The 21372-nt window shown below is 41.5% G+C and overlaps 1 protein-coding gene across 15 annotated transcripts in view; it reads left to right on the forward strand.

Moving 5' to 3' along the window:
- ST3GAL6 (ST3 beta-galactoside alpha-2,3-sialyltransferase 6) overlaps positions 1-21372 on the forward strand; it is a 53243-nt gene that overhangs the window by 25067 nt on the left and 6804 nt on the right. For 7 of the 15 annotated variants that reach the window (XM_087758333.1, XM_087758334.1, XM_087758335.1 and 4 more), the window contains 8 exons: positions 2499-2598; positions 3380-3448; positions 4727-4804; positions 7731-7834; positions 9143-9206; positions 15909-16004; positions 18175-18361; positions 19459-19596. In XM_087758333.1, the coding sequence (XP_087614459.1) occupies positions 2510-2598; positions 3380-3448; positions 4727-4804; positions 7731-7834; positions 9143-9206; positions 15909-16004; positions 18175-18361; positions 19459-19596 (825 nt within the window). In that variant the 5' untranslated portion in view covers positions 2499-2509. Of the gene's footprint in view, positions 1-1704; positions 1773-2498; positions 2599-3379; positions 3449-4726; positions 4805-7730; positions 7835-9142; positions 9207-15908; positions 16005-18174; positions 18362-18598; positions 18783-19458; positions 19597-21372 lie in introns of those variants that run through there. The other 8 variants (XM_087758341.1, XM_087758342.1, XM_087758340.1 and 5 more) reach the window with 4 other exon arrangements.

Raw genomic sequence — 21372 nt, forward strand, 5'->3', positions numbered from 1 at the left:
TGCCCTTAATGATGCTACATTCTCATATGTGCGCCAGGTTGAATGTCCTACATAAGATACTGAAAGTTCTTACAGATTCCTTATGATCCTGTTTGAAGAACGATGTTGATTTATATTCTCGTTTTAATGAATTTTTTGCAGGCTGTACAAATATCTTTGTAAATACTTTACAAACAGAACAATTTTTTTTTTTTATTCCTCTGGAAATAATACTGTTATGAATAATATTTTTGTTTTTAAAAGACCTTTTATGGGCAACTTTGCCTTGTCCTTTCTCTATTTTGTAGTTTGGTCTAACTTCAGCAAGGTTATCTTTTACATTGAAGTCAGCAAAATCAACAATTTAATCAGTTGTTAATTTAGCAACTTTATCTGAAGAGCTGGTTCGTTATGTTCTGTTGTTTAACTGAAGTTTGCATTGATTAAATTAGGGAGTAAAAAGTAAACAGTTGATTTCCACTTCAGTGGGATATTTTAGCAAACTTCTGCAAAGCAGGAGGGGATAAAAATACTGACAATGAAAGGAAAAAACCCTCAAAGAGCACAGTATTTTTTTCAAGTAAGTGAGCCAATTGCTGTTAATGACACTTGACTAAACCCAGCAGGTGAGTTTTCTTCTAATGTTCTTGCAGTTTTAGGGAAAGAACCTTACAAAATTATTTCCAAAAACTCAGGGTTTGCTCTAGAAGTTGAGAGTGACTGTCAAAAAAAATTTGCAGTGACTCTTCAAGAAGAGTCAAGGGAGTTGGAGCTGTAAGGGAAGCAGTGTTACTTCCCAAGGAGGGATGAAAGGTTGAAATTGCAACAGCTGCAGCCTATGAGTATTTCATACAGAACAGAGCAGACAGCCTGGAGGGATATACTTATGGTTGATAGATTATAGCTTGTTCGTCGCACGGCTTTGTTACTGGTAGGTGCTGTTATGAAACCCCATCTCTGACCCTACAATTAAACTCCTGTGAAGGATATGGGGGGAAAAAAAAAATAAGGAAGCAGTAGCTTGTTGCACTCAAGTCATTGTAACAAATAGTTTACTGTTAGGTATTTCTTCAGGGGTGCAGCTATGTGAGTGGTAGTAGTTTGCTTCTCAATTTTTAATACCAAAATGCAGCGCGGTCTAGTAATTTCTTGGCCTTTAAGACAAGGTATGATGTTAAGATGTTACTAGCATCAAGCATATTGCTGTAAATCACTTGGACTAGATCTACCTTGAGTTGTACTACCTTAGGGCTGTTTAACACAGGTTTAAAATAAGAGCAATTCTAAATATTCTAAAAAGCAACATGGAATTTAAAAAAAGAAAATTAAAAAAAAAAGAAAAAAAACCATAAAGCCAAAGGCTCTGCTCTTGGAAGATGCAGCAGTATGTTTGGATATGGCTTTTTGCTGGACAGCTGTTTGTTACCTTCACTTTAAAATATAGAGATGCAAGTAGGTGTTTATGCAATGTGTGCATTGAACCTGCTTACCATAAGGGGGAGAAATGAAAATAATAGAAGGGTATAGCTCTCGAGTAAATTTCCACAGTAACTTGTGGCCAGAATGGCTATTTTGGACTTTCAGAAGATTAAGCAACAACAGTTCATTCATAGCTACTGAAAGGGCAGCTGAGTGTGTTAGACATGAGCAATGCAGAACTTACTATTCCCCCAGCATGTCTTGCCAGATACATGAGCTTCTGTTATTTCTCTGGTTTTCTTTTAGTAGACTCTGCAATGAGGTGAAAACTCTATTTGAAAAATGAACACTTTCTGCTATTTCTCCATAACTTAGTAAGTTCCACAGATTGGGTCCTAACTTCTCTTCCTTGCTTTGCAATGTGTGAAAATAGCATTTTTCTGTCACTTGAGCAATGAAGTCTGGCCTGTGTCAGGAGCTGGAGACTGTGCAGGACACAGGAGCATAAGTAGACAGCTTCAGTGCAGCTTTAAATGTCCAAAACCAGACTTTAAGAATATTTAGTGATCCGAAAAAAGCCAGTAGCAATTTGTGGCAGCTCATACCCTGTTCTGCTTCATCGGCATCAGCCTGTCTGCCTCCTGCAAAGTGCCAATGCTTGTTTAACTGTGTAATTATGGAAACTGATAGTGGGTGGCGCAAGAAAGAGGAGATGCGCAGGTGTCTGTAAAGGCCAACTTCCAATCCAAGAGGCTGGTTTCTTTGGGCTGCCAGTGGACAGAAAGGAGCTCCTACTCTGGCATGCTTCTGGAAGAGCCCATCTTCCTCCTGTGTCTTCAGAGAGAACCTAGAGTCAGCCTCTCTCAGTGCTTCTGTGCAGAGTATGCGTGTGTGGTAGGTGCAAAGCAGCATTCAGCTCCTGTCACTGGGACTTTGTGTGAGAAATCAAACCGGAGTGATCCCCCATCAGATTTGTGGTGGTGGAGAATGGCTGTAACAATGATGATTTCCTTTTGTAGGCTTCAAGATGCTTTATAAAAATTCATGTTACTAGCATAACTTGGATATAAATTTCTTGTTTTGTTTTTCTTACGTTTCAGGTCTACCAGTCATGAAACGAATTCTTCTGTTTTTTATCCTGGCTGCTGCTGTTATGTACGGTATACTGCATGGAAATCTGTGGAGAAATAACCTCTACTGGTATGGTGATGCTTTGTTCACTTATAGTGCAAACACCCTCATGGCTGTACGAGAGATGTGGCTGTGAGCTGCTGTGTTGCTGATCAGCTGTTTACTAGCAATCAACAGAAGTGATTACTACTCTGTGTGTGTTTTGTTATTGTGTTTTTGTTTTTTTGTACTGTGAAGGAATGAATGTGATTGTTCTGTCCTGTCACCCCTTCTCTCGTGTCACTTTAAAACCTAGTAGTTGATTTGAGCCTGGTTGTATGGAGAGGTCAGGACCTCAGAGATAGGGAGCCCCTCTGAGTTTCATGAAAATAGGTGTTCAGGTGAGGACAGAGGTCTTATTTGTGTGTGTCGCATGTCCATATCTCCTCCCACCCCATGTGTTTAGTGTTAGCTTGTTCCTTCAGATGTTTGATAAATGATGTGGGAGAGACCTGCTCCACACATGGGAATAATTGCAGGTGTGGTGGGCACCTTGAAACTTGTCGAGTCCCAGTGGTGACCCTGTGAGAATTGAGCTTTTGCTTTCTCCAGGCTTCGTGGGACAGGTGGCTTGGGACCTAAAATTCAGGGTGCTTATCAAAGAAGTTGAGTTTCCATTGGCCTTTGTGCAGCTGTGATCAGGACTGACTAATGTGCTTGTGTTATGAAGATAATAGTGACAGCTTTTAAAAACAGTGATTGATGGTGCTTCTATTTGTATTATTTATAGCATACAATTGATACGAATGGCTTTCTGTCGTGGTTTCTGTTCATAGCAAACCACAATGTTGTGACATTTCCCTTTTTGCAGGATTAGCTTTTATGGACAGACTTCCTCTGTGAGAACTCCTACTTCCTATGAGACTAGTGGAGTTACTCAGTAAGTTCAGCACTTAAATATTTTTGTGGTGTTTTTTTTTTTATTTGTTTGGGTTTTGGGCAGGTCAGAGGGATTGAGACTAAAATCTGTAGCCTTTGTCTGTACGCTTCCTGTTCAATTGGTTATTATACAGCTGTGTCCATTGGCTGTTTCTGTTATGAACACAATTGTAACGTGTCTGGCAGAAAGGAATTTTGTCCATTTCATGTTTCCAGTGTTTGGTTAATATTTATGGCCACTTACAGTGACTGTCTGTAACAATTCCAACACTTGTTGGAAGGACATTTGTTTACAACTTCCAAATTTCTGCAATTCTGAGTTAATACCTGAGTAAAATTAGCAGAGCTACGAGGACAAGTTTTGTGCTTAAAACTTAATGTATCAGAGGTGTGGTTCACTTGTGATGTGCAAGTGCATGTATAAGCAGATCTTGTGCTAGTAAATTCCTGGAATTAGGTTTGTGGGACTAATGAGTGCTGATGCTAAAACTTAAAAGCAGGCCTCTGCTCTCTCTGAAGCCATCCTGCAAAATGCCATCTGTGAGGCTGATGCTGGAAAGCAATGAGCTGGCCAGCTGATAGATTTCACAGGGTGCTTTCTCAGTGTTAGTGTTCACATGACAACTTGAGGTTACCAAAAGCAATTAACCTTAATGGTCTATTTGGCTTGTGATTCTAATGTGGTGGTTTCATCCTTCTGTTCTTAATGCAGCCCAGATGCACGCATTGCTCACATTGAACTTTACCCTCCCTTCTGGGTTTCATATTTGTTATTAGTTGGTCTAAATCGCCAAGGTGAGAATGTGCTTAGAAATGTAAGTCTTAGCCTTATTATGAGAGGAATGACTTATTTTCCTTGAAGTACCCTATGTGGTGCTGTCTATTCCCCTCTCCGAACAAGACTCCCCTGTCCTCTCTGAGGAGTGCTGATGATGCTATCTGGTATGGCTGCAGGGGTGGTTCAGCCCAGGTGTCCTGCTTCTCTGCAGGTGGGCCTGAGATCTCACCTCTGAGTATGGCTGCTTTCAGAGTTGCTGAGCAATGGAGGTTGCAGACCCTTTGGAGCAGCACCATGAGATAAAAGCCTTTACTAGTAAAAGTAATGGTACTGCAACAAGAAAGGTCCATCTTTATAATACAGACAGAGGCAATCATGAAAACTGGGTGTGGTGTTAACTCAGTAATCAGCTTTTAGTAATTTGGCTTGTCCAAGTTTCCCTACCTTGTTGCTGCTACCTATTCCTGTTCTTGCTATTTCTTTGAAATTCCTCTTTCGCAGGCTGCCACCTATGGCTGTGGAGAGAACGAACACGCTGGACACTTGTCTCCTGAAACCATCATTTGAATCTTTATTGGGGTGAGTCTTCTGTGGGAAGTGGGGGGGAAAGGAAAGGCTGTGCTGACTGAGGTAGAAATGGGCTGTTTACATATTCTGGACTATTTCACATTTTGATTCACCTCTGGAAGTAACAGCTTTTGGGCTTGGGTTCGTTGCTGCTTTTCCTGGTTGTGGCAACATGAATTGTTTAGGTTGCCACTGATCAGCAGCTGAGCAATACCACACAACTAGCTCAACATGCTGGTGTGTGTACTGAATAAGTAAAAACTTCCTGTTCAGATATTGTAGCTAGTAGCAGTGAAACTATTTTAATGATTGAATACAAGCCTTAATTTTTTTTTCCCCATGCTGCTTCTATAAAAGAAGCCTTCATGTCCAAGACCGAAACTCAGTCATTCTGCTATTAAGAACCTGGACTTAAAAGATCAAAATTTGTTGGTAGCTAAGTATTTCTGTAGCAGCCAGGGACCAGAGAAGTTTTGAACATCTCGTCATTTTGTTTGGAAAGAGGAGTATGAAATGTGCAAAAATTCATCCAGTCTTTCATGACATAAGATTCTTCCCCTTCAGTGGAATTTTAATTTTAATGGCATTCAGTTTTAATGAAATTTGGGATTATTCATGGTTTTGTTCCTCTGATAGTATTGTTGAATTGTGAGGTGTCCTTCACTTTAAGGTACTCATAGGAAGCTTCCTTTGTAAAGCAGGAGTCAGATGAAAAAAGGAAGAGCTTCAACCCAAAACAAAGGAGGTGTCTGGTCACAAAAATGCATCCAAGAGGTTTGCGAGGAAATACTGGGAGTTTCTGTTATGAGAAGCATAAGTCTTAAATGAGAGATCAAGGAAGTGCTACAGGATCAGAAGCAGACAGGCTATATTGTTGGCTTGGTGTTTTATCTGAGCAAACATTGCGTACGGCACTGAGAAAGCTTGGGAAGATGTTTAGACCAAGTCCTGGCTGAAGGAGTCTTAAAACTCTGAACAAAGACACCATTGTTTCTTTTTTTTTTTTTTTTGGTCCTTTTTGTGTGCATGAAAACACGGCTTTAATTCAGTGCTATTATTTTAAAGAACATGGAAGGATCTCAAGTTTGTCCTCCACAAAGCAGTCCTGTAGTCTTTGAGTTTTGGTTAGCTGCCTGGCCCAGTGAGGTGGTTCTAGGTCCCTTGCCCACGGAGCGTGCCCAGGCCGTCTCTGTGTCGGGCACAGCAGGATGGCTCTGGTGCTGAGCGAGGGGGCAGGAACAGACTCAGAGATGTGCAGCGAGAAGAAGGTAGGTGCAGAGCTAGAACAGAGTCTCTTGCGTATTTCCATAGCTCCTTCACAGAGAGAGTTTGCGCAAGCTGAAGATCTCGTCTGTGCACTTTGGTAATAGCCTGGGGAGGTTGAAAGGATTTCTAACCTGGCAGAATTATTTATTGGAAAGGAACCAGAGCTAGAAGAACTAGAATTAAGAATTTCTTTGCAGCAGGTAAATGATTTATTATGTTTAAGCTTACCAGCTGCTTCTGAACAGCAAGGCAAGTTATTAAATTTAATATGGGTGTTTAGTGCATGAGGTCTCAAAGTTACCTGGTCTTGCTTAGTTAACCTGTGGCCCAGTTCTTGGTGTGTGGGCTGTGGTGTTTTGTTGTTTTTTTGGTTTTGTTTTTCTTTTTACTGTTAGTATCTTCTGAATATGTAGAGCTTAAAGAGTGAGATACTTGATTTGTGAAACTGAGAGGGAGGTATTTTTTTATCAGCCAATAATATTCTTAATGAAGAAACAAATCATGTGCTGGCTGTGGGTATTTATGATCAACACTAGGTTTTCTCTCTGTGACTGTATACTTCTGTGTTAACATTTTAATATAAGACCTAGTATGCAGGAGCGCTACAAAGTCAACCGGTTCAGTGAGTGCGTGTCCACTTAACTCCAAGGTGAAGCCAAGGGCGTGGTAGCATGTGACAGGATTGAGTCTACTGTTCATTCATTTGGCTTGGCTTGGCAGATATGGTAATAAGAGTCCCTTCCCTGCTATGAGAGCGCCCTTGTCCGTGGTTACTGTCTTTTGAAGAAAGAAGTGACCCATTCTTTCTATCTTGATGGTTACAAGGTACGATGCCATCATGTTCTGGTTTGCAGGAATGCACTTTTGAGGCAAACCTCCTTGTGATCTCCATGTCCTATGCTTCTCATCGCAGGGTGGCCCTGGCACATGTGCACTTGGGCTCCTTTCAGACATCTGACTTCTGGCTAAGCCAGAAGATGCACTGCAGGAGCACACCTGATGTGCTGCAGCTGCTAAGGGGTGTTCAATCTATGGGACCCTACTAGAGTTAGTCCAGAGGGGGAAAAAAAAAAAAAAGCATGTAATGTGGACATGAGAACTCCATACTTTTTTGCTGTATGGATATACCCCTGTTGCCCCAATCTACTTACTAATGTCAACACGGCAATAAAGTGCCACTTGTTTGGAACGCGAGTGCATCTCAAATAAGCTGAAGTCTTCAGGAGATGGTATTTTCAAGTTAAAACACCTTGTTTCAAATCCCATTCTTATTTATTAAGTTGCCATATATAAGAATAACTTAATTTTCCTTGCTGCCTCTGTTATGTGCTTTTCAAACTTGAAGTTATTCATTGTGTTTCTGGGTTACGTGTTCTCTTAAATATGCTGTCTCATGGTGTAAGCTTTCAGTCATGCGATTTTAATGAGTCTATATAACTTATACTAGCAGAGAAACCATTTTATCTCACTCTACCTATCTTTTCTGTTACAAAATCTTCCCCTTTTCTGTCACCTCCTTTCTTCCTCGTGTTCAAATTTTCTTCTTTTAAAAATTGATAATACTTGAAGTAGGATAAAGAAAGCTTTTTTTTAAAAGCAATTGCATGAATTACTGGCTTATTCAAATACCTCATGTGGATTCTTGAAAGTTCTTACTTTTTCCCTTCATTAGTGTTGACAAAATATACCCGTTCCTGTGCGCTAATGATTTTCTCAGAGTGGCAGAGTTCCACGGGAGCAATAAATTTGAACTACCTTATGGAATAAAGAGAGCAGGTTTGTGTTCCCCATGTATCTTGTCTTTAAACAGAAATACCTAAATGGTGTGTAAAGCCACCTGAATCTCTGGCCCTGGTCTTTTCTGTTCACCAATGCCAATCCTTTTGGGGGTATCTAGCAGTGACTTAATGGTTTTATTTAGTCCCTCTGCCCTGACACCTTCCTGTTTTTAACAAAAAACCACCATGTTGGGGTTTCTTCTCTTAGCAGAGAAGCTCCAAAAAGGTGGGAGTGAGGAAGAGTGGAGCTTATTCAGCTTCCTTTCGTTTGTATGTGGGCTGGAGTGCTAAAGATATTTAGCTAGAGCTTTGCTTGGTGAAATATTAGCTGGGTCAGTGTGATGGGGCTCAGTCAACACACCTAAGCCGATTGGGATCCAGTCCTACTGAGGCAGAAGTCCTCAGGTTGGGGCAGTTACATCAGCCAAATTTTCCTTTTACTGGGCTAACTTTTCCCACGAGGGAGGGTGTCACTGGGGCTGCAGGGGGTATTCCCGCCGTTGCATGGCTGCCGTACCCGTGCAAAGCGTTTGGCCTGCTCATGCCTGCTGCACGTGTTTGTCAGGGCAGGGTAAATGGGGCCAGAGACCCTAAGGATCCTAGTCGCCCTTTTGGAAAGGGTTGTAAAATCTCAAGTCTCGGTTTTTAACACTGAACAGTGCACCTTCCTATTACCCTGCAGATCTGGGCTTTAGACTCTCGATTTGCCCTCCATCAGTGTAACAAGGATGGTGCGTTTTCCCGCACCTCTGGGGTTGTGGTGAGGAAAAAATATGTTTGGGAATGAGTTGAGGTCCCTTCTCAGTTAGAGCAGGGGAGGGCTGGGAAGGTGCCTCTGCCCAGCTTTGCCAGTGAGCACAGGCTGGTTTGATGTCTTCCCCCAAGATATGTAATGCTGTTACTGTCCCTGGCTGTGCAGCCCCTCCTCTTGGGTCAAGGCTGTTTCTTTTTCAGCTGAAGGTGGGTAGATGAAAAAACAAAAGTCAATTAGGATGCAGGTCTTGGAAACTCTTCCAATGCTTTACGTATTGAAGATTTTTTTTGATACAAATCCCATGCTATTTTCCAACAGGGGAGTCTTGGGGCAGGAAAAGCTTCCCAGAGAAGAGGTCTGATAAACCTGAATTTCTTTGGCATCATTGATTGACCTGTGGCCCTAAATTACAAGTGTTCTTATTTTGAGTTTTTTATATGCAGTGTGTAAAAACTACTGTGTCTGAAAATGCTGTAGTCAGGGCGGGATGCTTATTTTTATATGGGAAAGCACTGAACTTTTTCATGAATCTTCTTTATATTTGCTTTCTAGAGCAATATTTTCATTTAGCCCTTTCAAGACTGCAGAACTGTGGACTTCCCAATGAAGATGACAGGTGAGATGGTTTATTTGCTACTGTTTCTGTTCATTGCATTTTTAATATCTAATATTTATTGGAAAAGGAATGTCAGTGGCATTATCCTGAAATCGCTCAAGTTAGCCAAGATGCAGATCTGACCAACAGTGTCCAAGCAATATGTAACTGATTCCAAGATTTAAATAAGTTTGGGGTTAAACATATGTAGCACCAGCATTCAAGAATATTTTTTTGTTAGGGAGCTTAAACTTACAGATTTCTTTTTATAAGTGAGTTAGGAATTTGCTAGCTGAATGCAGTCCCATCTTGCTGTAGTATATTTTTATACTTGAGGAAAATGAAACCACCCCTTAAAAATGGCATGTGATCTCCTCTTTCAAAGTCATTATTAGTGTAAGCTAGAGAATGTTTGAGATAAGCAGATGCAAACCTATGACTGTTTCTATGCAGAAGAAATCTGACGCATATCCTGTTGCCGCTATATCTATCCACTGGCCTGCTGCACACCTTTGTATGCTTAGCTTCCTTTTCCCATGAATGAGGGAGATGTGGGCAGCCAAGGAAGGCGCTGTGTCTGGCATTTCGGGAGCAACCAGGGAGTGGAGCATGTGTTAGATTGCCCTGTTTAAATCTTTTGGTTAGAAGCCACTTCTGCTGGGATTTTTTTATTTGGTTTTGGGGGGTCTTTCAGTGTGTGTGTCTTCTTGTTGTTGGGGTTTGTTTTGTTTTGGGTTTTTTTGTTTGTTTTGGTTTGTTTTTTTTCATGGCAGTGTAGTAGGGATGGCAAGTATACTAAAATCCTGTGTTTACCTAGTGATGCAAGTGACTTCTTAGATTTGGAGTCTAGCAAATGGGATGACAACCTGCCACATATCATGTTAATATGCAGCCTTCTTAATAGAGTTGAATGCAAATAATGCTGAGGTTGGCTGTACTTGGTTTTGTTTTTTAATCAAGGAGATCAAACAGAAGATTGTTGCTTCAAGCCAAATGCCAGGATTACATTTTAATTAAACTTGGGTGGAATATGAACAAAATAATCGGTGTTCAAGCCTAAGAATTACCTTGGTTTTAATACCCAGTTTTCCTTTTCTTCACCTACTGTACTCCTTCCTTTCCCTGTTTTTAGTATCTACTTCTAGGATGTTCAGGTTTACTCTTAAGGAGAAGAAAAAAAAATGGAAAAACCCGTTTTCGATCAGGAGTGTGATAATTGGGAAAACTTATATAGAATTGGCTGATGACCAAGGCTAGTCTTTTGTCTGGAGGTTGAAGGAGAATGCCAAATGTTGTATTAGAAATTTTCTGAAATCACAAGTTCAGCACCATACTTGTTTTGGCTATAGAGTAGAGACGCTTGCAGTACAGCATAGAACCTTTTAAATGGAAGTGTCTGTCCAGTAGATCGAAAGTAAGGTAATTGGTATTTATCCTTTGAATGTAGGTTCTCTGAGATATAGATATGTTTAGTGGTTCTGGGAAGTATGCTTCATTTTCATAAAAGTAATATATCAGTAATAATGAAGCAAAATGAGGACTATTACTATTTAATAGGCAGTAGTATAAACAAATCAAATGTACAATGACTTCATACAATATATTCTTTCTAGATCTATCAGGTTTTGTGTATAGCACTGCTAGGGCATGAATCACTGTACTAAGGAAGAGCTTTTATATCTACATTTAACCGAGATACAGTGGCTTTTAAATGTGAAGCACTTCGGGAATGAATCCTAACAACAGTCTCCGGTAATATAGAATTATTAGGCAGCTCTGTAATGCTGCTGCCTAATTCAGCCTTCTTGGCAGAATGCAAACTGAATTTTCCTATAACCTTTTCTTGGGGCAGAGTGGGGGAACCTGCTATGAAGTATTTTAACAAATATTAGGCTATAATCTATGATGCTTATATAGCTGTATTTGTGTGCAACTTAAGTAAAACTGTACATAGTGAGCTACAAAGGATTTTTTTCTGAACAGTGCCATTCTCCAAACTTAGGTGGAATTGTCACAGTGTAAAGATCTAGTTCTCCAACACTGTTTGGAAGTGAACAGTGTCACTGACTTCAGTGGAACAGCCTGTAGGAGAAGGGTTTTCCAGGCTAGAGGTATATCCACAGAGTAACCTCTGAACGCCCACTCTGCCCATTTCCTCATAATTACTCACTGGGACTCTAAGCTCAACAGCAGTACAATTCTTACAAATGCATTTACACAATCCTGAGTCAACAAAACGTGACCTCTCCATCCTCCTTTCACCAAATAACCTCAAAGGAAATAATTTGCATTCCTCAGCTGGCTACGGGGGCGTGTGTTAATGGAGCTGAAGTTGAGATACTCTTTTTCCTTTTCGATAGAAACAGCATTTCAGTGGAATGTGGAGGATGCAAGCCTTTTGACCTTTAAAGGCTACATTTTCATTTAACAATATTTTTCTTTTATAGTCTAGGAAAATGTTTCTCTTAGCATTTCACCATGTAAACAAAATATGTAAACTAATGCCTGGCCTTGAGATTGAGAGGCTCTTGTACACCACGTGAATAGGGCAATGCTTTGAGTGACGGAAGGGTTTGCATTTAGATGTTGGAGATCAGTTACCATGCGATTTGCGTCGGGATCCATTTGTACTCTAAGTAGATCTCTAACACCTAAATGCAATCCCTTAGTCACTCAAACCATTACTATAGCAACTGTTACAGCTGAGGTCTTAGTATTTTTCACTTTCATCAATATTGTGCTGGTGCTTGTAGGCTGGACCTCCAGACATTTCAGTCTGTTAGATTTCACTTGTAGCACACCTGATGTTGTTTAAGGACATCTGAATTTATTTCTCTGCTTGCCAATTTATTGACTTGGAGAAAGGATGAGTGTTACTCACCCTTTCGGGTGAGTGCGTGGTTTTTTAATACAAAAACATTGTGAAAAGGGAAACTTTGAGAAGTGGGGTTGGTAAAATATCTGGGAGTAACAGTCTGCTGAAAATCAAAGTGTTGATTTCTGTGTACAGTAAATACAGGTCATTTTATTTACCTTAAATGTCTTTGAATACAGTCCAGCCTTGCTACATATTCTTTATCTCCATTTCATACATCAGTTTCCTATGATATTATGTTCTGTTTCTTAACTCTAGCATAAACCGTTTCCCTCCCTCTTTATTGTTGTCAGTGGAATCTGTGCTACTGTGGACATAGACCTATGATCGTAACTGGAGACACTTGAATACTGGGGGCGGGCAGCTAAGGAGAGGAGACAATTCAGAAATAGCATGTTCATGCCAGACTGAGTGTTTGAGTTGGCCCGCTTCGACTTCCTGAGCTTAACAGATTAAAAGCTGGTCTTTCTAATTCGTTTGACTGTATTTATGACTATATTCATGTACAGTTAATCAGGAGTATTTGATCTGCCTGTTGACTTCATCCATTTCAAAAGTTCACATACCAATGTTAGATGCTTTATTGGTTATTTGAAGGCAGCTAATAACTTTGCTTTTGAGTATGCATGTTATTAAGGGCACTGGAGTTTGAAAGCTTAATCAAACTTCAAATTTCACTCCATTTTCTGTCCAAGTAGTATTAGTCAGCTCTTAGCCATGAACAAGATCTGGTCTGCATTTGTCAGTAAGAGGGAAGAGAGTTGGGATTTGACTTGAGAGCAGCTATCCAGCTTCTGTAGCTGCGCAAACCTCACTTGCCCAGCTCTAAAGTCACGTTTTATTTTACCCTCCCTGCCCTGTGTCCTGCTACATCACAAGTGCAGAGAGGAGAAACCAAAGAGCTCTTCAGTTTTATACCAGAGTGGAAGGCATTATTTCAACAGCTAGGGATTGACATAGCAAAGAAGCTGCTTAAATCATAGCCTCTGCCAAAAGTTGGAAGGTATGTAATAAGGAATCACTTAAAGTTCATCTACAAGGGACAGCACAAGCAGTGCCTCCTGAAAGTAACTTTTTGGCTTCTTCTCATGGTCAGAATAATACAAGTCACTTGTAATAGAGTTGACATTTTTTGTGAATTCACACCAAGTAGTCAGAGAGTATAAAAGAAAATATTCAGCAAGATTAGGAGCAATTTTTCTGGCTTTTTATTGAGACCTGAAGATGAGTTCAGGCGTGGTGTGTCAGTCACTGCCAAACCAGGGTGTCCACCAAGCGTCAGGGATGGATGCTCTAGCCAGGAGGTACCACCAGGATTTGGAGTATGAGTAGCAGTTTAGGATTTGCATTGTGGTGATGAGGTTTGTACCTCAGTTACCCAGCTGTGGCCACGTAACTTTTGGTGACACTGAATTCAGAGGTTTGGGATGATGGAAGCTGTGATTTATGGAGGCATGCTGTGAATGACAGGAAAACATGATACAACCATACGCTGATTCTGCACTTTTCCCCCCCTCTCCCTCATTCCACCTTCATCCCTTACTGATCACGTTTTTTGTCTGGTTTTCCTTTTTCCTTCCTGTTTCTCCTCTCTGTTGCTTCTCCGTAGCCCGGGATCTTGCTTTGAGCTCTATGATATAGCTGCAAGTAACAAAGTGTAATTCAGGAAAAGGGTAACTTCTGCTCCCTTCCTCCCACTGTAAACTTTGCAAGAGGCATATGTTCATCAGCCTGCTTTCTCAGGGTATCTTAAAACTAGATTGAAAAACTAATTTGAAAATGAATGGGCTGAAGCAGTCCTGGAATAGAAAGGGAAGGGTTTTGTGGGTGTAGAGGCAATGAACATACTGAGGACAGGATGGTGTAACAGGGGTTTACCCTTCTCATTCTGAGGTAGAGTCACATGGACTTGTGGCATTAGCTGAAAATCTTTTTATGAATGCTTGGCTTCTACTAAGCTGCTCAGTAAACACTAGAGAAAGGTGTGCCGGCTTTTTCCATGTCGCCCCACCCTGAGAGCTGCGTTTAGCAGCACTATTATATATATATATATATATATATAAAAACTATATATTTATACTATATATTTAAACTATATAAACTATAATATTTATATATATATATAAACTTTTAAAGGCAACTCCCTCTGCAGATGTGGCCCTAGAGCAGCAGGTGAGAAGGTGCCATCCCAGCATTTCTTTTGCAATACAGTGCTTTTTACAGTTGGAATTTATTCTCATTTCACCTTTTCTGTAAGCTTCAGGTTTTCAGCACTGCTTTGAGGCCCAGTTTCTTTTCCCTAGCCCACATGCAGTACAGCGTAACTGCGTTAACAATTCTGTAGGAAACGTGGGGAACTGCTTTGTACATCGAGATGCCAGTCAGTCTCAGCTGGAACGGGCTGTTTTCATTGATGTTCAATAATACTCTCCTCAGCTGAAAAAACAGGTTGGACTATCTGAGGAGAAAGATGTTAATTAGTCTGCATAAAATGCCACACTGGGCAATTACAGATCATAGTATTCTTTAGGGCACAGTCTTGGAGTCCCCTACAGTAAGAAATGGCATAGAGCCTCTTTCTTATTTGAAGAACCGTGGGAGTGTGATGCGGGGAGGTGGCTCATCCTCGGTAAGCTGTGAGCCTGTTTGTATCTGAAGAAAATACCAACGTTTTTATTTTGCCATTGTTCCTGCTGCAACCAAGTTGAACAGCTTTTGCTCTAAAGAAAGAAGCATTTTTACACAAAAAATGATGTGCTTGTTCTGTAAGGAGGAGTTTGCAATCTTTATACATTGGATGTAAACCTTCCCTAAAGAGGCAAAATTTCTTGAGTAAAAAAACAGCAAGCCTGTCTGTGTGCCTCTTTTTTTTTTTTTTTTTTTTTTTTTTTTTTTAAACAAAGCACACATTTTACTAGCATTGAAATAAGACAGTAGAAAGCAAAAGATACTCTTAGAAAATCTGGGATAACTTGGGAAATCTTAGCATTAGAATTTACTTCATAAGTTTAGCATTTGCATAATACCTTTTTTGGGTGCTTTTTAACTCTGAATATATTCCAAATCCGAAAGGCATTACTATTTTGATTGGATGTAGTATAAGATGTATGTTGTAGCTCACAGTGTTTTATATACTTAATAATGCCATCTAATTTGAATCTGGTCATATGAGAATGCAGCTTTTAATCAAGCGTATCCCTCTTGTTATGTCATGACAGCACGCACTTCAGCACATGTTTAAACGTGTTTAGAGCGGACTTTCTAAGTAGAGGGAGAAAAATCAATATGATTATATGAAGAGCCATCACATGTGTCATTGGGCTCAGGTTTTTCACATGTACAATTCAGAGGCCTGTAAGGTAAACTGTGAACATAAATCTTGCTGCCGTAGTTTATGTTGGATATCTCTAGAGTTATGGAGTCGTACAATATTGCAAAAGCACCTTAATTTGAGTTAGTTTTTCCAGACATACTCTAGCCTGGGTGGCACACCCCAGACTGGGCAAGTTTAAAGCATTGTGGAAGATAATTTATCTAATGGCACCCATATCGCCAACTGATTAGATGATCTTAAACAGCAAAACACTAGAAAAAGGATATGTGTAAGAATAGTTTTACATGAGAGAAGCCATTTCCTGACTTTGGCAGTCCCTGAAATAATGCAGCTGTGTTTTTTTGAATGCAGCCTTAGCCTGTGATACAGGATTGAGGCTGCTCTGTAGGGGCCAAGGAGCGTAAAAGATACAGGACCTCAGTTAGTAAATAAGCCAGCTAAATGCAAATGTATCTTTAATAACAATATGAAGCAAGGGAAGTTGTGCGTATTAAAAGTTCTGTTTATTCCACAGCATTGCCTGTCGACGGTGTGTTGTGGTTGGTAATGGAGGAGTACTTCGAAATAAGACATTAGGGAAGAAAATTGACTCGTATGACGTGATAATAAGGTAAATGGTATCTCCTTTTCATTTTCTGTACATGCGAAGAATTAACAAACTTTTGCTGTCAGTCAGTAGCTTTGGAGTTCAGTTGTTATACAAATGAAAACATACAAAACTTCCTGTTTTACTTATTCTGTCACAGCCTTCCTTTAAAAAAGTTTAGGAAAAAATGGATCAGTGGTTTATTACACAGACTGATTGATACAGGGGAGGACACTGGGTGGTCGGTCTGCCTCGTGTACAGATACACACGTGCAAGTTGCTGCCATCAGGGATGGGTCCAAGCGTGTGACAGCCCCGAGCCCTGCATGTGCCCCTCGCTGTGAGCCAGCATCCCCGGGCAGCCCTGCCTCTCGCCTTCCACACCGCGCCTGTCTTACCCCTGTGCTGGCATGTACGTTGCTCGGAGTGGATTAAACGTAACGTTTATGCTGGGAAGTCCATCTCAAGGCATGTGTCAACTGGAGGATGATGTTGATGTCTGCCCCTTTTTCTTGAGCATGTTAATTCATACTGGAAGTTTTGAGATACCTTAACTGACCAGAGGATGCTGGGGGCTGAAGAAGAGGCATCTGGACTAGGGAAACTGGGGAAGTGCTCAGAGAGGAACAGGCAAGGGGAGGGTGGGGAACTCAAGTGCCAAGCAAACTGAAAATGAACTAATTATAACAAAATTTTCTGCACATTAAGAAAAAAATAAATCAGTTTCTCCTTTGCAGGAACTGAGATGGTAACTGATTAAACAGCCCTTCTGCTTGTGGGTACCCTCTTTCACTAAAACCTCTGAGCTGCCATTTCAGTTTGTCTGCTTCAACATTGTGTTGAACATTGAACAAAATCTCATTTTTGTTACTTTGCCATCAATTCTAATACTCATTTTAGTCATAGCGTTTCAGTCTTCAAGTACTACTGTAAAAAGTTGTACACAAAGCCTGGAGTTCAACATGCATTTGATAAGGTGGAAATGAATACATGCAATTCTTCAGTTGTAGCTCCACTTATAAACTTAAAACTATAGAAAGTGATCCAGATAATATTCCCGTTCTTAGGAAACTTTACTTGCCTGACAACTTGGTGCTTTACAAAAAAAAAAAAAAAACCCACCTTGCACTTATTTTTGCTGTAGTATAATGATGCAAGGAAGTGCCATGGATTATTTTTAAGCTATTTCAAGTATTTGGGCTCCTTGTAGATCTATCTACTCTTCTTAAAATGGAAATCTTTGTGTAGACTGGTGTCACACATTTAAAAACAGCTCTAAATTCAAAACCGTTTCAGAAATATAGTACATGTTTGTTTACTGTGAATGAACAAAGAGGTGGTGTTTGCATTCTGTGTTTAATAACGACTTCTGATAAAACTTTGAAATATTCCTTTGTCTGCATACCCTGTTTTGCAAATATTTGCTCCTAAGCAGCATGCCTCCTATTCCGAGCGGTCAGTCACGTTGGCAGTAACGGAGCATACAGAGACTGCCTGCATTCTCCAAAGAATATGCAACACAGCCCCCAAGCGACAACTGCAAAATGGAGATTAAACAAAGTCCCTCTAACACCTCAGAGCAGAGAGACCTGATCCATCTGCTCACTGCTTATTAATCTGTTGTATCCCAAAGCAGTGGCAGCTGTGCAAGTAATATTTAAAAAGAAGAAAAAAAGCCCAACACCCAAAAAACTCCAAACAAACAAAAAAAAGGCAAACATAAAGACATATCAGCATCAGGTACACAGTCATAATCCCTGTTCCTGTATGCTGTAGACAGGGAAGAGTATTAAAACATTCTTGAATTGCCTCCTGTATGACTCAGATCATCTAGTAGCATGAATGGAGCAATGGGTAATTCTCCAAGCCAGATACTCTCTTTGGTCTTCTCCAGTTTCTGTGTTTGAGCCAAATAGAAGGCCTTCCACTCAAGTGACGCACGATAAGCAATTGTGTGATTGTATTCTAAACCACCTTGGCCAAGTTCCCATATGTGCTTGATCCCTCTGAATTAGAGGGTGAGTGCACCTGGTAATTGCTCCTCATGTAATCTGATAATTAAATGCTGGGCCACTAAACCCTCCTGTACCTGGACACGCTGTCTGTCCTGCAGACTAATGCGTGTGCCAGCCACCGCGCAGTAAGGACGTGGGCGGGGTAGTCATTGCCATCTCTGTGTTTCTGTCCTCTGCAGAATGAATAACGGCCCTGTTATAGGGTACGAAGAGGATGTTGGGAGGAGGACGACTTTCCGCCTTTCTTACCCAGAATCCATCTTCTCAGATCCAATCCACTACGACCCTAATACGACTGTTGTTCTCATTGTTTTCAAACCACGTGACTTGAAGTGGCTTTGGGAGATACTCGGTGGTCAGAAAATAGTGAGTTTAATTATTCATGCACTTTGGCTCAGCTTGCTACACACCTCTCCTGTGAAATATCTGGTTTGCTTTTAACCTTAGTCCACCTAGCTGGGGGGAACATTGGATCTCTCAGTCAGTCTGCTCAATATCCCTTTCCCATAAATGCTTCTGTCTTCTTTCTTACCTGCATATTTGATCAGTTCCTCGCCCCAAAGTAGTTCTCCTCTTGGAAATACCTTTTTATCCTCTTCCTAGCACTGTTTCACGTTCTGGCATGCATGCTTCAGTCATTTCCCAGACTATTTTATCCTGTGCACTCAGTGGAATTGCAGAATAATGTTGGAAGAGACCTCTCTCTGGAAGTCTTTAGTCCAAAACCCTGTTGAAAGAGAGCAGGGCCAAGTTCAAAGCCATACCAGGTTCTCAGGGCATCATCCAGGTAAGTTTTGAGTATTTCCAGGGATATTTCTACTATCTCTGTTTCAGTACTGCACCACCCTCACAGGAAAGAATTTCTCCTCATCCTTCCACTGTGCGCCTCCGAAAAGAATCGGATCCTGTCTCTCTTTGTAAACCCCTACCAGATAGTTGAAGATGGGCTGAACAAACCCAGCCTCCTCAGACCCTTCTTGTTTGCTGCATGCTCCAGCCCCTCGACCGTTTTAGTGGCCTTCTGCTGAGCTTGCCCCAGTTTGACACCCTTGCTTGCACAGTGGAGTGACCAAAACAGCATTTGTGAGACTGCAGAAAGGCGCAATACAAAGTACTCGAAAATTATAACTTCTGTCTACCTGTTCTCTGTGCTGTTATTAACGTGGCCAAGCACACAGTGAGCATTTGCTGCCTCCAGGGCATGCTGCTGGTGCGTGTTGTCCATCAGGGACCTTTCTGCAAAGCTGCTTTCCAGCCAGCCGGCCCCAGCCTCTGCTGCTGCAGTGGGTTATCCTGTTGCAGGAGCACAATTTGGCACGTGTTTTTGTTGAACTCTGGGAGGTTCAATGCTCCTCTTCTTCCTCAACCTCCTGCCCTTGGATTTTACTCTGGTTAGAGTTGCTACAAAACCAAAATCAACTGTTTATAGTCATTAAAAATGTGTATTTGCTTGCCTGTTACAGAGTGCTAAAGGCTTTTGGAAGAAACCGGCTCTGAACATGATATACAAATCTAGTCAAATCAGGATTCTTGATCCCAGCATCACCAGAAAAACAGCTTATGAATGGCTTCGTTTCCCAACAAAGTTTCCCAAAAAGGAGGTGGGCTTTTTTTCTACTGTGCCTTTTAGTTTTGTGTAACCAAATGTGTACTCAGAGGTAATTATCTCTTTATTATAGTGGACTATATTAAAACATCTTTTAGGTTCACATTGCATTAGTTCGCATTTAGATGATCCTCAAAAAAGATGGAAAAATGGAATCCAGAAAGAGAGCGGGTAGCCTTGCATGCCAAAAATCTCCTTTTATGGATTCTATAATTAGTATTAAATGAGATCGCTTTTGCAGACAGACACAATGCCTTTTACAAAATTAGGAAAAGCAGACAGGCATTGGAACATGGCAGATCCAAAGAGCCTCTAGAAATATTAAGGGGTCTTGAATTATTAAATGTAGGGTGTTTTATAGTTTTTCTTAAAAAACAAAACAAAAACACTACAAAACAACAACCAACCAACCAAACAAAAACCCAACAAAACACCCCACCAAAAAACAAAACACCAAAAAATCCCCACACCAAACAATCAAACCCCCCCAAAGACTGAACAACCTAGTAATTCTAACGCTGCTGCAGTTTCCCGCTGCTGGGGGCGGGTAGGGAGCATACAGGATATTCCAGCCCCGCGCTAATGACACATGTCTAGCAGCATTCTTGTGCTTACTGATTTGATGCCAAGTATTGTAATGAGCTAACCAACAATTTGGATGTAAAAATACATTTTAACTGTCAGTTTATGACTGAAGAATGTTTCTGATGAAAGGTAAGGCTTCAAGCTGGAGACCTCCCTTGCACAGTCAGGGCTGACCACGTGCTGTTTAGCACAGATACGGTTCCCTGGGGTCGCATCGTTGCACAGAGCTGCTTCGTTGGGATCAGTCTACTGACACATGTGGAAACGTTTGACAGGCTGTCACTGTGGAGTATCTACCACAACTTCTTTCTGGTTTAATCTTTCTAATATTTGAGGGAGTTGAGGTTCTTTTGCTTTCGATAGTTTTTGTGCTTTTTCTTTTCTCTTTTTAAAATTTCTTTCTTTTTTTGAGCCTACTAGTGGCTTTTTCCTCCCTTATTAACTCTCAAACTGGAATACCCAGTTTGGCTGCGTGCTTGCCAGGGCTCCGTGGCATTTCAGCTCTTCAGCTGAGGGTGGGAAGAAAGCAGCAGAGTAGTTGGGTGCCTAACTGTCTCCTGAAGGGCCACGGAACATCCATGGCCTCCATGGCTCCAGAAATCCCTCCTGTCTCTTCCTGTGCTTCCCTCTCAGTGGAAGTAAAAGTAAGAACGGCGCTGTCAGGGACCCAAACAGATGTGCGGGGTGTCCTGGAGCTGGTACGGAGGCACAGGCCCCTCTGTTGCTTTGGGTAGCGTGCATACCCTCTGCTCCTCTCAGGCTCGCTGGGCGCACCTGCCCAGAGCTGGGGCAGAGCGCGTCCGTGCTTGGAGCCCCTTTCTGCCACCTCCGCATCCCACTTGTTCCATCCCAGGGATTTTGCAGCCCCTCGTCCCTGGCGGCAGCAATGGTCAAGCTTAGGCATGCTTTTTCCCACTTTTTCTCCTCGGGCCGTGGCTGGGAGCCCGCACATCTGCAGTTGCTCTGGCACAGCTCGATTAAGCTGTAGGTCATGCCTCGGGGGTTCCTGTCGGCACAGCGGCCTTTCGCAGGACCCACTTTGGAGCCCTCTGTCCCATAGCGCATCCCTGGGGAGGGCTGGTGCTCCCTTTGCTGTCCTGTGCTTCAACCCCCTCTGTCCGCAGGAGACGCCGAAGACCACTGTTGCTTTCCCCGCTGTCTCTGCCTTTTCTATTAAGCCAATCTC

The sequence above is a fragment of the Nipponia nippon genome, unplaced genomic scaffold (genome assembly GCF_047370975.1).
Source record: "Nipponia nippon isolate SJK-2023a ecotype South Korea unplaced genomic scaffold, ASM4737097v1 scaffold_2, whole genome shotgun sequence".
NCBI lineage: Eukaryota > Metazoa > Chordata > Aves > Pelecaniformes > Threskiornithidae > Nipponia > Nipponia nippon.